Source organism: Eublepharis macularius, chromosome 3 (genome assembly GCF_028583425.1).
Source record: "Eublepharis macularius isolate TG4126 chromosome 3, MPM_Emac_v1.0, whole genome shotgun sequence".
In the NCBI taxonomy this organism is placed as follows: Eukaryota; Metazoa; Chordata; class Lepidosauria; order Squamata; family Eublepharidae; genus Eublepharis; species Eublepharis macularius.
In genome coordinates, this window is record NC_072792.1 from 79,987,934 (window position 1) to 80,002,668 (window position 14,735).

Consider the following 14,735-nt stretch of genomic DNA (forward strand, 5'->3'; position numbering starts at 1 on the left):
CACCAGTAGTGTCGATGGAGGGCCTCTGCAGTAGCCCGCAGTGGCTTCAACAGCCTGTCAGCCCCGACCGGTCCCACGAGTGGCACTGCTCTTGCAGCTCAGCAGCATGGCTTTTGCAGAGGTCCTTTTCAGCAGCCCACAGTGGTTTCAGCAGCCCGCCAGGCCTGTCATTTGGTGCTGGCCCAGCCCCATGAATGGCGCTGTTCTCACCTCTGCACCACAGCAGCTTCAGCGGCCCACCGGTCCCGTCTTTCAGCTGGAATGGCCCTGCAAGTGGCATGGCCCTTGCAGCTTGGTAACACAGCTTTTGCTGCCCACCAGCAGCGATGTTCGGAGCGCCTTTGCAGCAACCAGTCTTTCGGCCCCATGCACAGCAAAGTTTGTTGAGTGGTTTGGGGAGAGCAGTTTGTGGCAGCTGCCATGGCTCTTGTCGGGGCGGCTGAAGTGGGCATTTCCCCTTGGGGAGAACGTGGGTACTAACTCCGCCCACCTACACCCTTCCTTTTGGGCTATGTGTGGCTTAGGCTGTTGCTCTGCAACTGAGGCCTTTACTCCCCACCCCTTAGTCAGCCGGTGGTTAGGGTTGAAGAAGCCTCACACTCCTCATCCCACTCCTGTTTTGCTTGATAAGGGCTCTGCTCCTTTAGTTTTGCTCCCCTGGGAGGTCTTGCCTTAAGACCTGGCCAGTACATCACTGGATGGGTGGCCATCTTGGAGGCATAGCATAGGCAGCCATTTGGGGGCTCTGCTGGGTGGCCATCTTAGGTTAGCCTCTGGCCTAATTGGTGCAGTGGGAGAGTGCCTCATGGAGCTTGCATCTGGCTCCTGCCTTCAGTGCTTGTTTACTTTTATCCTGCCAGTTTGGGGAGGGGTTTTTTGGGGGGGCAGATTTAAACTGCACCCTTAAAAAGGCTCTGGCGCTTCCAAGGGCAAACAGCCAGCAAAACGCCCAGCTAATAGGTGGCCCTCTGTAGCTGTGTTGTCCTCAGACAAGGATGAGACGGGGCCAAGAATATTGGATCAGCTGACAGCATTGGAATATGCCTGAGGTGCCTCTTAGCCTGGCCCAGGGGCTAAGAGGAGGGGACCCCTGAGGGCCACTTCCATTGTGGCTTTCATTAATAATATGATGTTTCACCTTTCCACCCTTGAGGATTTGTCTGGTCCAGGGAGACTGTACTGACACCTGAGGGAAACAGAATCTGCAACTTACCCTTGGAAGGTTTAGCGGAGTTCAGGCCAGTGTTGGGCATGGGAGGCTGGCAACGGGAGTCTGGAAAAGTGGCATTAGCAGTGCAGCCTCCTGACTCAGTAGGTAAGCTTTGCCATTCAACACAAACTCAGGTGGGGATGGGCATGGTGACACCATGGAGCTTCTTTTATGGATCTCCTTGGTCTGGCTATGGGTCAGTGCCTTTCAGGGCTTTGCCCTTTGGGGATACAGCTATGCCACTAGGGAATCCCCTGATACCTGCTACCAGGGAAAAAATTCTTAAAGAAGAACATGTAGATGTCTTTACCCTTCTCTTCAGGAAACTAAAGAAGAAGGATAAAGAGGATTTGGATGAGCAGGATAAGGAACGGCTTAAGTGCCATAAAGTGGACAGGACATGGTCTAACTGATTGCTGGGATTCTTAATTTATGTGGGAGTCATTGTCCATGCCCAGCCCTGGAGGGCAGCCCCCTTGTTCCAGTATTTACAAGGGATATTCTGACTTGGTGCAGCTTGGTTGCAATATGCCGAAGAGTTCAGGATGTGCACCACCCTCAACCCCTCCATGCCCTGAGACCAAGTGCACCAGCAACTTTGGCTGCAGGTAATATCCCCGGCCAAACTCAACTTGGACAACTGCTCTGACAGTGGTCACCTTGTCCAGCGGTCTGCAAACCCTCCTGTCCCCCCCCCACACACAAGGGAGTCATCTGCCCAGCCCCATATGCTCCGCTGGAAGTTTGCCTCACAAGGGGTATGCTCCAGGGAGACTTGCAAGTTCCGCCACACTTGCCCAGTTTGTTTGGGCCCGTAGGCATCAAGGACAGGGCCACAGGCACAGATCAGATGAGGTGGGGGTGGCCCAGCAGCAGGTGGGAAAAGTGGCTCTGCCACAAGACTGATTTAGGCTGACCAATGCATATGTTCTGTTGCCCAGATGTTGATGGCAGTTACTGATTGTGTTTTTTCCTTAGGTGGTGTTGCCTGTGGGTTGGTGTGGACATGAGGATCTGCATCCTGTTAAGTCATTCACGGGAGTAATGATTTTTGTATGAACTTTGCCTACTATTACAGATTCAGGACCTATGGTTTCTCTGCAGTGTGTGTTTAGGAAGCTGAGGATCCCTATATGCTTTACTCCAATTCTTCCCCACCAGGTGTGTGCAAGAAGCTTAGATTTGGTTTTGTTTGTTCTGCATGCACAGAAGACCTTGATGAACAACAGTTACAGATAAGTACAACCCTTTTTTCATTGTTGTTCTTCAGTGCAATCCCACATTAGAAGTATAGCAAGTTACTCACCAATGGAGGGAAGAGAGATTATGGCTCACCCAGCAGCAGCGTAGCTGCTTGAGCTGGGAGCCGTTCTTTGCAGCTCCGCCCGGAGGAATGGGGACAGGCTCCCTTCCCGGACATCGAAGGCTTTGGCCAGGGGCGAAGCCAGGAGCCTTATGCTGGCGGCTCCACTTTCCCTGGCTGCAGTTGCTTTCGTGCTTGGATGAAGCAGGAGTGTTTTTTCCCTCCTTTTCTTTCTGAGCGTTGAAGGATAGGCTGCGCCAGTGCCAGGCTCCACAGCAACAGCTTGGTCGACTACTGAGTGCTCGGAGGGATGTTTCCTGGCGTTGGTGGCACTGTGTTGGCGATGTCGGTGTTTTTTTCAGCGGGAGGTTGTCCGCTGCTATTGCCGCTGGCTTTCAGCCCTGTGGCTCTAGCGGGCCGGTTTGCTGGCTGTGGGTGTCTCCCGCAGCATGGAGCAGGGGTCATTAATTTTGTTAAGGCCCCAGCCTGGTTTTCCTCCCTTGCGGTCCCCCCTTCCCCACTGGGTCTTTGGGGGTTTGCGGGGCTTGTGCTGTGGCCTGGGGCAGCCTGGGGCTGTGGGGTAGAGTGTCCTTCTCCCCCCCCCCGCTACAGCATATACTCACACTTTAGGGCAAGCCTGGTGTCCCTGGTACCTATAAGTGCATCGTCTGGGGGCCTGGGGGCTATTTTGCTTGTTAACCCTCAAAGGGGGGGGGTGTTTAGGAAATGGTTGCCTTGCTGGTGCTTGGCAGCCATCTTGTGTTTGCCTGCAGCTTCAGCCAACCATATGGGCTGGACTGCTTTGTTGGGACTTCACATCCAAAGGGGTTTGTAACAGGAAAGTGTGCAAGTATAAGCATGAGTGTCCTGCCTGCACTGGTGCCCACACATATACAGCTTGCCCCAAAGCTAAGCAGGGTGGAAAACGCTTTGGGGTGGAGGCGGAGGTGGTCAGCAAGGGTCTGGCAAAGGGGCCCAGTCCAGTAAAGCTGAGGGTACTTGAACAGTTACTTCAGGCTTATCCCTGGCGCTTGGATGCTGATTATTTGTTTAATGGTTTTAAGTTTGGGTTTAGGATTACTTTTCAGGGGCCCCGGACTCCTTTCATGGCAGCCAACCTTAGATTGGTGGCTGGCATGGAAGAAGAGGTTTGGAACAAAATCTTAAAGGGATGTGCTGAGGGCAGGGTATTGGGGCCAATTGATGCCCCTCCTGTCCCTTCCTTGAGAGTTTCCCCTTTGGGGGTGGTTCCAAAAAAGGCGCCTGGGGAGTTTCGCCTTATCCACCACTTGTCTTTCCCCAAAGGGGGATTGGTGAATGATGGCATTCCTGATGAACTTTGCACAGTGCGCTACATTTGGACCAAATGGTTGAGGTGGTGCGCTGGTGTGGGGTGGGAGCTGAGATGGCAAAGTGTGATATTACGTCTGTCTTTCGCCTACTCCCTGTTTACCCAGAAGACTTTGAGCTCCTGGGGTTTTAATTCGAGGGCAAGTTCTATATGGACAGGGCGCTTCCAGTGCGGTGTTTCATATCTCGCTTGGCTTTTGAGCGCTTCAGTTCCTTTTTGGAATGGGAGTTGCGACGCCGCTGTGCTTGCCCTGACACCATCCATTATTTAGACAACTTTATGATGTCAGGGTCAGCTGGCTCTGGGCAGTGTGCCAGGCTATTGGCAGGGTTCATGGAGCTAGCTGAGGAACTGGGGGTTCCTTTAGCTCATGAAAAGACTGAGGGGCCGTCTGTTGTCCTAATGTTTTTAGGAATAGAACTAGACATGGTTCAACAGACCTTAAGGTTACCTTTAGAGAAAGTTGTTGATCTTGGGTCTCATGTAGAGCACTGCTTGAGTAGAGACAAGGTATCTATCCTTGAGTTGCAGCAGTTAGTTGGCCATTTAAATTTTGCCTGTAAGGCGGTTGCCCCTGGGAGGGCTTTCCTCAGGTGGCTGTGCGATGCTATGGGGACTTTGCGGTTGCCCCATCATCGGTTACAAATTAGCAAAGGTATGCGGGAAGACTTACTGGTTTGGCAGGAATTCTTAGATTAATGGAGTGACTTTTGGGAGGGAGGATCTGTTGCTAGAAGCAGAGCTCCAAGTCAGTTCTGATGCCTCCGGGGCTACTGACTTTGGAGTATTTTTTAGGGGGCATTGGTGTGCCGACCAATGGTGAGCGGATTGGGCAGCCCAGGGATTGTCCAAAGACCTTACGTTTTTGGAGTTCTTTCCCTTGTTCGTGGCTGTGTGGCTTTGGGGACCACAATTAGCTAAGCAGGCTGTCCACTTTTGGTGTGACAACTTGGCTGTGGTGCATGTGGTCAGTGCTCTGTCTTCTAGATCCCCTAGGGTGATGAGGCTAGTAAGGGCCTTTACTTTGAAATGTTTACAATTAAACATTATATTTAGGGCCAGACATGTTCCAGGTGTTTAGTAATGGTGTGGCAGACACTTTGTCTCGCCAACAGATGGAATGATTCTGGCAGTTTGCCCCTTGGGCCGACAGGCAACCAGCAAGGATGCCCCAAGAGCTTTGGCAGCTTGGATGGCAGAAGCGAACAGAGCAATCCAACTGTCCATTGCCCCCAGCATGCACAGAGCCTATGACCATGCGGTAGGGCAGCTCTATGAGTTTAGGGCAATGTCCAGGCTCCAGCAGTTGTGGCCCATCCCACCTGAACACCTGATGCACTTTTGTGTGGTGCAGCATGGGAGGGGTCTTTCTGTAAAGTCCATTTGGGGACTGCAGGCTACTTTAGCCTTTACAAGCAAGGCATGCAGCTTACCTGAATTCACAGGTGTTTTCAGGATTAGAAAGATGTTAGAAGTCTGGGCTAGGGAAGTTAGGATGCCGGGGGACCCCAGGCAGCCCATCTCCCCATTTGTATTGAAGGGGTTGGGGGCCACATGGGGGGAGGTGTGGTCCTTGGTGTTTGAAAGGAAGTTCTTTCATGCTGCTTCCTTGACTGCATTCTTTGGGGCCTTGCGGGTCAGTGAGCTGGTGTCCTTGTCTCGTAAGGATGCTTCTGGACGGGCCTTGTCAGCCCAAGATATTAAATTTGTTGGGGATAAAGTCTCCCTTTGTATTCAACAGCCCAAGACGGATCAGTGGCAGCATGGGAGTACTTTTCTTTTGGGCTCCTGTGAGGAGCAGGAGTTGTGCCTTGTTAAGGCCCTTAGGGAGTATGTCACTCTTCGGGGGGAAGACCAGAGTGTCTTATTCTGCCACGAAGATCAAACCCCATTAACTAGGTATCAGTTTTGGGCTGTGACAGACAGGATGCCTAAGAAAATTGGTTTGTCAGGGGTCAAATTTGGCATCCATTCCATTAGGATTGGGGCTGCCTCTATGGCAGCAGCTATGGGGTACCCTCACTGGGCAATAGAGCGAGTGGGCAGGTGGCAGTCAGGGGCGTTTCAGAGCTATATCCGCCCCCTGCCTCAGTTATAGATGGCCATACTAATTGCTCTTTTCTCAGGTGCCATGTTGGGCCAAGGGAGGAAGAGGATCCTGATTTGTGGCCATAGCATAGTGTTCTGGGCAGCCTACCAAGCCAGGAGAACACCGATTGAATCCCAACTGGGTTTGAGTGCTGTGGCCTCTGTAGAATGGCAGGGCCGGCATGGCCTTAGATGGCCGGGCCTGCTGCTGCTCTTGTTTTGGGGAAGGAAGGGTCCTCCCCCACATCTTGTGGTCATCTACCTCGGTGGTAATGACCTGGGGCTCATGCAGGGTAAGGCTCTGTCAATGCAAGTAGTGGAAGACCTACAGTTTATAAGCAGCTGATAGCCGGGCGTGCTTATATTTTGGTCAGAGACGCTACAAAGACAGGTATGGCGGGAAGCCTTAGATCCTAAGGCAATTGAGAGGGCCCAGTGTAAGGCTAACCATGCCATTAAGAAGTCCTTGGGGGATGGCTTGGGCATTTATTTGCCACATCCTAGAATTAGGGCCGAATTTGCCCACCTCTACAGAGGCGACAGTGTACACCTGTTGATTGAGGGCAATGACATATTTCTGGATGACCTGTGGCAAGGACTTCGGTTGGCTCTAAGCCATATGTGGGGACTGAGGGTCTAAGCAGAGGCTTGACCCTTGCAGTGGCAGGAGAGTTTTGGGAATAGGGTGCGGGCTGGTGAGCACCCAGTGGCACTTCCCCATGGGTGGGGAACAGGGTCTGCCATTAGTGTGGTATGCTGGTGGCTGCTACCATAGCACAGGCAGAAGCCTGTGGGGATCCCCAGGTGCAAGGCCTTCCCTCATGCTGTATGGCTGGGGTGTTAGGTGCTTGATAAGGGGGTCCATTGCCTGGCCAGCTGGGTTGCAGCCATTCTAGGGATGGCCTACACCTGGGGCTTTGGGGCTCGCCCAGGCAGGTCAAGGCAGAGGTCCAGGGTTGATCCCGTAGCTTGACCTGTACTGTTTAGTTGGCCCTTGCCATGGTTTATGTTAATGGCCATTTTAATAAATGGCCCTTTTGTTCCAAGCCTGTGTCTGTCTCTTCATTCCGGTGGGGGTTTCAATGCAAAACAGCTTGACCCACTATTGTATCTTTTCTTGCATTCACATTCAGAAAGTATTGTGTGACAAAGGTGTGCATTAAATACCAAGCTGCAGCTCAGCACATTAGTCAAGGGAACATCTCACAGGAATGCAGAGGAAGTGGCTTGAGACTTAGTATTTTTATTTTATTTTATTTATTTTTATTTATTTCAAATTTGTATTCCACCCTCCCCGCAAGCGGGCTCAAGGAGTGTGCATGGAGATCAAATGGACATGGCAAGTTGCCAAGGTCATAACAAAGTTTAATGGTAGACACTGCCCAATTATAAGTTATCTGTGCAGATGCTGCTTTGCCCTTTTGGGAGCCAGATTGACAAACGAACAACAGAACATCTTTAGAAAAATTCTTTATTCTGTCCAAATAAAATAGTATGGCTCTCCTAACATCAAGTGCATGGTGTTTGCTCTACTGGTGATGATGGAGTAGGGAAAAACACTGGTAGGACAATAGCTGGTGATATGGAAGGCTACCTTAAGTAGAAACTATAGGATGGTACAGAGAACTACCTTCTCTGCATGTATTTTAATAAAAGGGGGAGTGAAAATGAAGAGCTTGAATCTCATTCACTGTTCTGGCAGAGATAATTGCCAGCAAAAGTGCAACCTTGGCCAAGAGAAAGGCTAAAGAGCAAGTGGCTAAGGGTTCAACATTTTTCAACATTAGTTTGGACAAGACAAATGAGAGGAACCATTTAGAGGCAAGGGGTGTAGTATTAGGATACGTATTGAGCAAACTCCTAAGGAACAACCTAGGTATGGACAGTTTTACCCTCCACCATAGAGTGAAAAGCTGAAATGGCAGCTAGATGTACTTTCAGAGAGGACAAAGTACGCCTTGAAGTACCTAAGACTAATAGATAGTCAAAAATTGCTGACAAACAGCAGTTAACTGTGGAGAGCACCTTAGCAGAAGCTCAGTGTCTGAACTTCTGCCACCTGCGGCCATAGGATCTTTTAGTGGAAAGTCTACACACCTTAAAAAGGGTCTCAACCACCTCTTTGGAAAATTGGCAGTCTATTGCTGGATTAACCAAGCTGTCATATGTAGCCTCTATAGATCGTGGTGAAAAGATTGTGGAGTTCTGTGGCTTGTGATAGATGTAAGTGCCCTTGGCCAGTTGCTGTAGCAGGAGGAACCAAGGCTGGCGAGACCAGAATGGCTCAAGGAGGATGCCTATGATTCCCTCAGCTTGAATCCTGCAGAAAGTCTTGTGAATGAGTAGCAGTGTAGGGAAACCATAAAATGGGGCCTCCCTCTAGGACATCTGGAAAGTCTCTCTAATAAAGTCTTTACTGATTCCTCCCTAGGAGCAAAAAACCTGGCTCCTTGGCATTCTCCTTGGTGGCAAAAAGGTCTATGTTCAGAAACCCCCATTTGGCAAAAAATGGAGTAATATATTGGTCTGCTATAGCCCACTCATGGTAAGATGTGCCCAGCCAGCTGAAGAGGTCTGCTTTTGAATTTACTGAACTGGCACTATGAATGGCCTGCAGACTGACACCATATTGGATAGCTGACTCCCACAGTCAAAGGGCATCCATGCACAAGATCTTGGGGTAGTACTGCCCTGTTTATTTAAATAATACATGGTTGTGGTGTTGTCCATTAAGATCTGTACATGTTTGTGAGAAACAACAGCTGAGATGGAGGTAAAGGCATAAGGCACAGTTCTCAGTTCCAAAATATTGATGTGCAGTGATCTTTCAGGAAGCAGCCATGTATTGTAAACCAAGGTGTCCCCACAATGAACTTCCCAAACCTCCAAGGAAGCATCACTTGTGACCATGATCTCAGGAAGAGTTTCACAGGAAGAATATGTATCTAATCTCAAGGTCAGGAACTCAGGAAGAGTTTCACAGGAAGAGTTTCACAGGAAGAATATGTATCAAATCTTAAGGTCAGGAACTCAGGAAGAGTTTCACAGGAAGAATATGTGTCTAATCTCAAGGTCAGGAACTCAGGAAGAGTTTCACAGGAAGAATATGTATCTAATCTCAAGGTCAGGAACTCAGGAAGAGTTTCACAGGAAGAATATGTATCTAATCTTAAGGTCATCTATACAGGACCCAGCCGTTTGACTTTTAAGTCCTCCCCCATCTTACTTCTTTTCCAGGATTATTTTTCTGGCTTTGGAATACTGTGTTTATTTGAATAAGAGATTTGATTAAATCTTGTATCAGATGTGTTGCTTTGGGATAGAAGATTCACAGGTAATATTTCTACAACACTCTGTCAGATCAGACAAAAAACTATGATATAAAACTTCAGAAAGAAGGGACAGGTTCTATGATATTTTAGGCAGGCACAGAGCCTTTAAACCGAGAATATTCATAGTTAGCAATGTGAGTTATTTCAATTTGAAGTCATCATTCTGCTTGTCAGTATAGTTATATGAGAAATAGTATCAGCAGTAGTACTTATTTATTTTATTATTTATTAAAGCATTTCCCACATAATTCAAGGCATCTTTCCCACATAATTCAAGGCATCTTACAAAATGATTTTTAAAATTCCAAATTAAAATGAAGATAAATCTCTTCCTTCTTATACAGATTGCAATAACAATCTGTTTCTAGTAAGCTCTGGAATAATACTCTGTGCACCTGGATAGGCTGGGGGTTGGGGGGGGGGAGAGGTGTTGGTGGACTGGCTGGTAGAGGCAAGCTGGCTGGCTTAAGGTGTCAAAAGCACGTTGTTCTGCCCCGGAGAAATGGTACTTCTTCTGAATTGCTAGATTTTACTGCCTTCAAATCTCCATTTTTGTTAGACATGTGCTTTACTTCTCCATCTTGGCACCAAGATCAGATCCTCTATGCTAACCATATAAGGCATAGAAAATAGATTTCAGAATATCTTCAAGACAGAGACAAAAGATGAAACTCTCACAGTGAGGTTAGGACTGGGGACCTTAATCTTAGCATGCACACTTAAAATAATACCAGCCTCAGAGTATATTTAGAACAAATGATCTAGCACTTAAGATTCAGAAAGTATAAAAAAACTCATTCCCCACCAAAACATTCTTAATCTGGGATGAACTAATTTGGACTGCTGAATCTCCTATCTAACCTAATGGGGTAACAAAGACTGCCTCTACCATATATATCGTCTTTGCCCAGAAACTTCCCCTCTCTTTACTTATTTGCTAGATTCTTGGTCTAACCTCCTTCTTGCTAAATAGGGAACTTATCAGTTATTACTCATTGCGCTCCTAGCTGGGAAAGGAAAAATAATCTTTTGTTTTTAACTCAAGTCCTGTAACCGAAGGTAGACTCTGTCTTTAAATTGTACTTGCACTTTACTCTAAGGTACTTGTGTGTTGCTTTGTCACATACCCTAAGATAACAGTGTCCAGCCATGTCTTTATTCTTCCAAGCCATACTTCATGTGGGAGACCCTGGAAGTATTCTCTAGGATTTGTGTAGCTGCAGGGTGTCTCCACTGGAGACACTTGCTGGATTATTTGCCTCCTGAATACTTTGACTACTGCTCTAAACATTGGGATCTCTGCAAGGAACATAGATAGATAGGTGGATATAAACCCCTGTTTTGCCTTCTTTCTCTACTTCTTTGACCATTTGCCTTTTTCTTCTTGAGTGATACATGCTGTACAATGTGAGTAGACATTTGGAAAATTTGTATTTTTATATAAGCATTCTAGTGCTGGTATTTTTACTGTCTGCTTTATATTATTTTAAATAATCTTTAATGATTATACTTGTGCTCAGTAGGATTTCTAAGATCACATTTCAGCACAGACAAGCATCAAGGTCATCCAAACTATACAAATATTTGAATGATGGGAGGATTCTGGGACTGCGAGAGGAATACTCCAGGGGAAGTATCTTCTCCAACTGACAACAAAGCAAAACTAATAGGGGAGTAAAGCAGGTCATGGCAAAGAAGGGAGGACAAGCAAATGGAGCCCCTCCCCTGTGCACTCAGACCTTCCACTCTCTGGCCCCATGCTGATGCCCCCCATTTTCATACAATTCTATCCTGTGGACAAAAGCATAGTTACAATAAGTTACTAGGTAACTGTTCTGTTCAAAATCAAGGCATCTCCATTGCAGATGCTCTTGGCATTTTATGAAGTCTAAATAAAGGATGGATGCAGGGGGGAAAAGAGTATTTTTGAGCCATGTGTGGGGGGCAGGGGGCAGACATGCAAAGGAACATGTGGCCTCTCACACATACACATAGTGACTCAAAGTATACCAAGTGCCTGTTTCAGGGGTAAAATCACCCAAAGAATCTACCCCATCTTGGCACAAGCCACATAGTATGCTAGAAAGGCACTGGCTACAACATAGATCCCTACACCCTCATCTGGAGCAACCTAGAGTTTGGGTACTGCAAGCATCAAAGATCCCTCCACCCTCCCCCAAAGCATTCCTGCTTATTTACTGATATAGCTTATGAAACATTCAGCAGTCTCTTTCCACTGAATTTCAATTGCAATGTCAGAAGTAGCTGGCAGGATGTGGGAAGGAAGCTGTACTAGAACTGGTATTGATTTGGGGGAGCATATAAAATTCATCTAGGAGCCTAAAGGGCACAAATTCTCTCAGTAGCTTGTCTCATACTGTAGGAGGATACATTCACAAGGAATTCTCTGTTGTGACTGGCTGCAAAAAAGCTGCTAAGGAATCAACAGGGGCCCAATATCCTAAGTGTACTGAGCTGTCCTCTGATGAGGATCAAAGGCCATGTGCTAGTGAGGCACCTGGCCAGGAACATGTGATGGGAGCTCTCTGCTCAGATATCCTTCTCAACTACTGCGGACCTTTCAGAACATGAAATATAGAGCTGACCAAGGCATGGATCCACATTCTTCTTTGCCTTCTTATGCATTCCCAGTTAGAACCATATGGCTTCAGAGGAAGGCAGAAGTTACTACATAATGCCCACAGATTTATTACCTGCCTTGACACTGCCCCCCTCCAAGTAGGTTTTGTGCTGATTCCCGGAACAGCAGCAGCAGCATTGCTGGTAAGAAAACTGAAGCGTTCTCTGGCTTTTCTTCTTGCCAGATATAGACAGAAAATTCCTGCGCATACTAGGCAGGGACAGACCTGGAAAGGGAGAGATTCTTCCTAACCAAGTACAAGGGATAAGTATGTCATTCATATGGTGTAGCTTGATATTATCATGACTGTTTGAATGAGCTAATTGTTCCCCTCAATATACCTTCTGTGGTCTCACTATATTCAAGGCCTCGGTACTTCTTTTAAACATGCACTAGAAGTCTTGTCTCTTTGAAAACCATCCATTTATCACTGTGTATCTCCTTGGTCAGATAGGCTGCATTTTTATAAGATGTATAACCTAAAGCAGCAGCTCCTAGGATTGAGAGGTAGTGGAAGGAACGTTTCTCCCTTGGGATATCATGGAATGAATTTGGGCTGAACTGGAAAGTGGTAGATATTCACACAGATACAAGTAGAGGTTATGCATAGTGATGCTATGGAATTTACAAACAGAGAGGGGGAAGCATGTAGAGAAGAGGAAATATAAAGTATGTGTGGCAGTTGTAGGAGCTATGATACCTGCAATGCCTGAGCAGGTGCACATTTGGACCTGGCCAATGTTTTATTTCCCATATACAAGGTACTATTTAGATGTGGGCTATATCCCTCCAGTTCCTCTTTGTTCCTGACCAACAGCCTGAGACATGTAAAAGGACTGTAAAAACAAATGAAAGTAATACTATCAACTGTGAAGTGTGAAGCAACAGAACAACTGCTGCAGACATTCAACTTGAAAGAAGCCCAAGCCACAGAAGCAACAGCCAGGGGAAGTAAGACTCCCCAGAGCAAGTCAGGAAGTTCAGGTCCTCCTCTTTTTCCCAAGCTTGATTATTTCTCTAATATATCAAGAGGTACTGAAAAGTCTGGGTAGGCGTGTAGAAAAAAAGTTTTAAAAAATCCTGCTGAATAATACTGGAAGCACTTGTAACAGATTACAGATATATACTATAATACATTGTAAACATGCCTAACCTTTATCCAGCGATGGTTAGCCTCCTTGAGTCTGGTGTCAAGCTTATGTTTTACTTCAGGGTTCAGTGATGTACTACCAAGTATTTTTCCTCCAGCTTCATTTAATCGTTTCAGTATTCCCTTGTGTGGAGGCAGTTCTTCCACTCTTAACTGGAACAGACAAATGCAACATTTAAAATGAACTGTAGTAGAATTTTCAACTCCCTTATCTTCACCTCTATTGATTAGTTTATCAGCTGAAGTAACTAGACTCAAGAGTTCAATTGAGCACAAAATATACACAGCTTTTATTCTAGGTTGCAGTGTCTTAGGAAAACAAAAAAGAAGTCATTCCTCCCTCTGCATTTGAAAGACTTTCCCCAGAGATAAATGCTCGCCTCAGTGTCAAAGCCACAGTGGAAATGGAATGCTGAAAATCTCAAGAGAAAAAAATGCAGTCCCCTAATGTCTATTTCAGCTTTCGATGGGTTTTCTTTGGTTCTACAAGCCAGTCTAAACATTTAGAAGCCAGTCTCATTTTTTTTAGCCCTCAGGGTTTTGTATTTTTTTAAAAAAGTATTTTCTACTTATTTCTTCTACAAAACCTAATTCTAAGTTTTTCTCAGTTTCTCATTATTTTATTAAATCTAAAACCAAAGTGCTGTTGCATATGTGGTAACCCTGGTATTCATCACTATAACAAGAAGTTGGCATCTAGTCCTAATCCCTAACCCCTTTCCACTTCCTCATCATTTCATTATTGCCTTAAAAAGCTTAATTTCAGTGATTATTTGTGACAATATAGAAAGTAATTAGTTAAGAGATGAACTTTACTCCACTGGATAGAGAAAACATATGACCCAGCATTAAGTCTTCACTCACTGATGTAAGATGGCAACAGAAGGGGTTCAATAAGTTTCTCTGGGGAATTCCACAGTTTCAGTTACATGACTGAGAAGGCTCTCTCCTGAGGTTGCCATCCACCTAATATCCAAAAGCAGGGGTGTCACAAACCCTCATCTAACTCAGGCTTGGGCTGACCTTTCTCTAGGTAAATCTAGATTTACCTTGAGGTAAATCTTCTCATCTCTAAGCCTATGAAGCTGAATACTGGGCTGGGAAGCCTTTAGTAGCATAGTTGAGATTTAGCTTCAACTTTATTTCCTCTCCCACCCTTCAGGAACATATAAGTGGTATATTACCTAGCCAAGTCCAAGTAGGGGAAAGATCAGGGGTTTGCACTTCCCTTAAACAAAAACTGGCACACAAGGCTTGTGGAGATTCGAAATTAAACAGAAGGTTTATTTACAAGTAGGTAAAATAAGAAGGCATGTAGGCAGGTGTTTAAAATGGAAGTAACTTAGAAGTTTATGAACTGAACTGAACACTTCACTGGTGTGAGGCACAAAACGCTTGGTATGGTTCTTAAGTTGCTGGCTTGTATGAGAGTTGGTGTTATCAGACTTAAAAGTTGTTTCAGTAAGCTCTTACTGAGATTGGCACTCCTTCAAGTTAGGTGCTCCTATTTTCACACACACACACACACACACAGCACAACTTCCCCTTTTCTGCAGACCTCCACTGAGTCAAACCCTTTCAAGATACTGTGCAGGCATTATAGTTATGTCTCAGCTATAACCCCATTTCCTGTGGCTGAAGGGGAGACTCCTTTCTACCC

General features: G+C 46.4%; 1 protein-coding gene across 1 annotated transcript in view; it reads right to left on the bottom strand.

The window, feature by feature from the left end:
- DMD (dystrophin) overlaps positions 1-14,735 on the bottom strand; it is a 2,144,806-nt gene that overhangs the window by 690,625 nt on the left and 1,439,446 nt on the right. Inside the window, exon 46 of the mRNA XM_054973282.1 lies at positions 13,079-13,228. Coding sequence (XP_054829257.1) covers positions 13,079-13,228 — 150 coding nt within the window. The remainder of the gene's footprint in view (positions 1-13,078; positions 13,229-14,735) is intronic.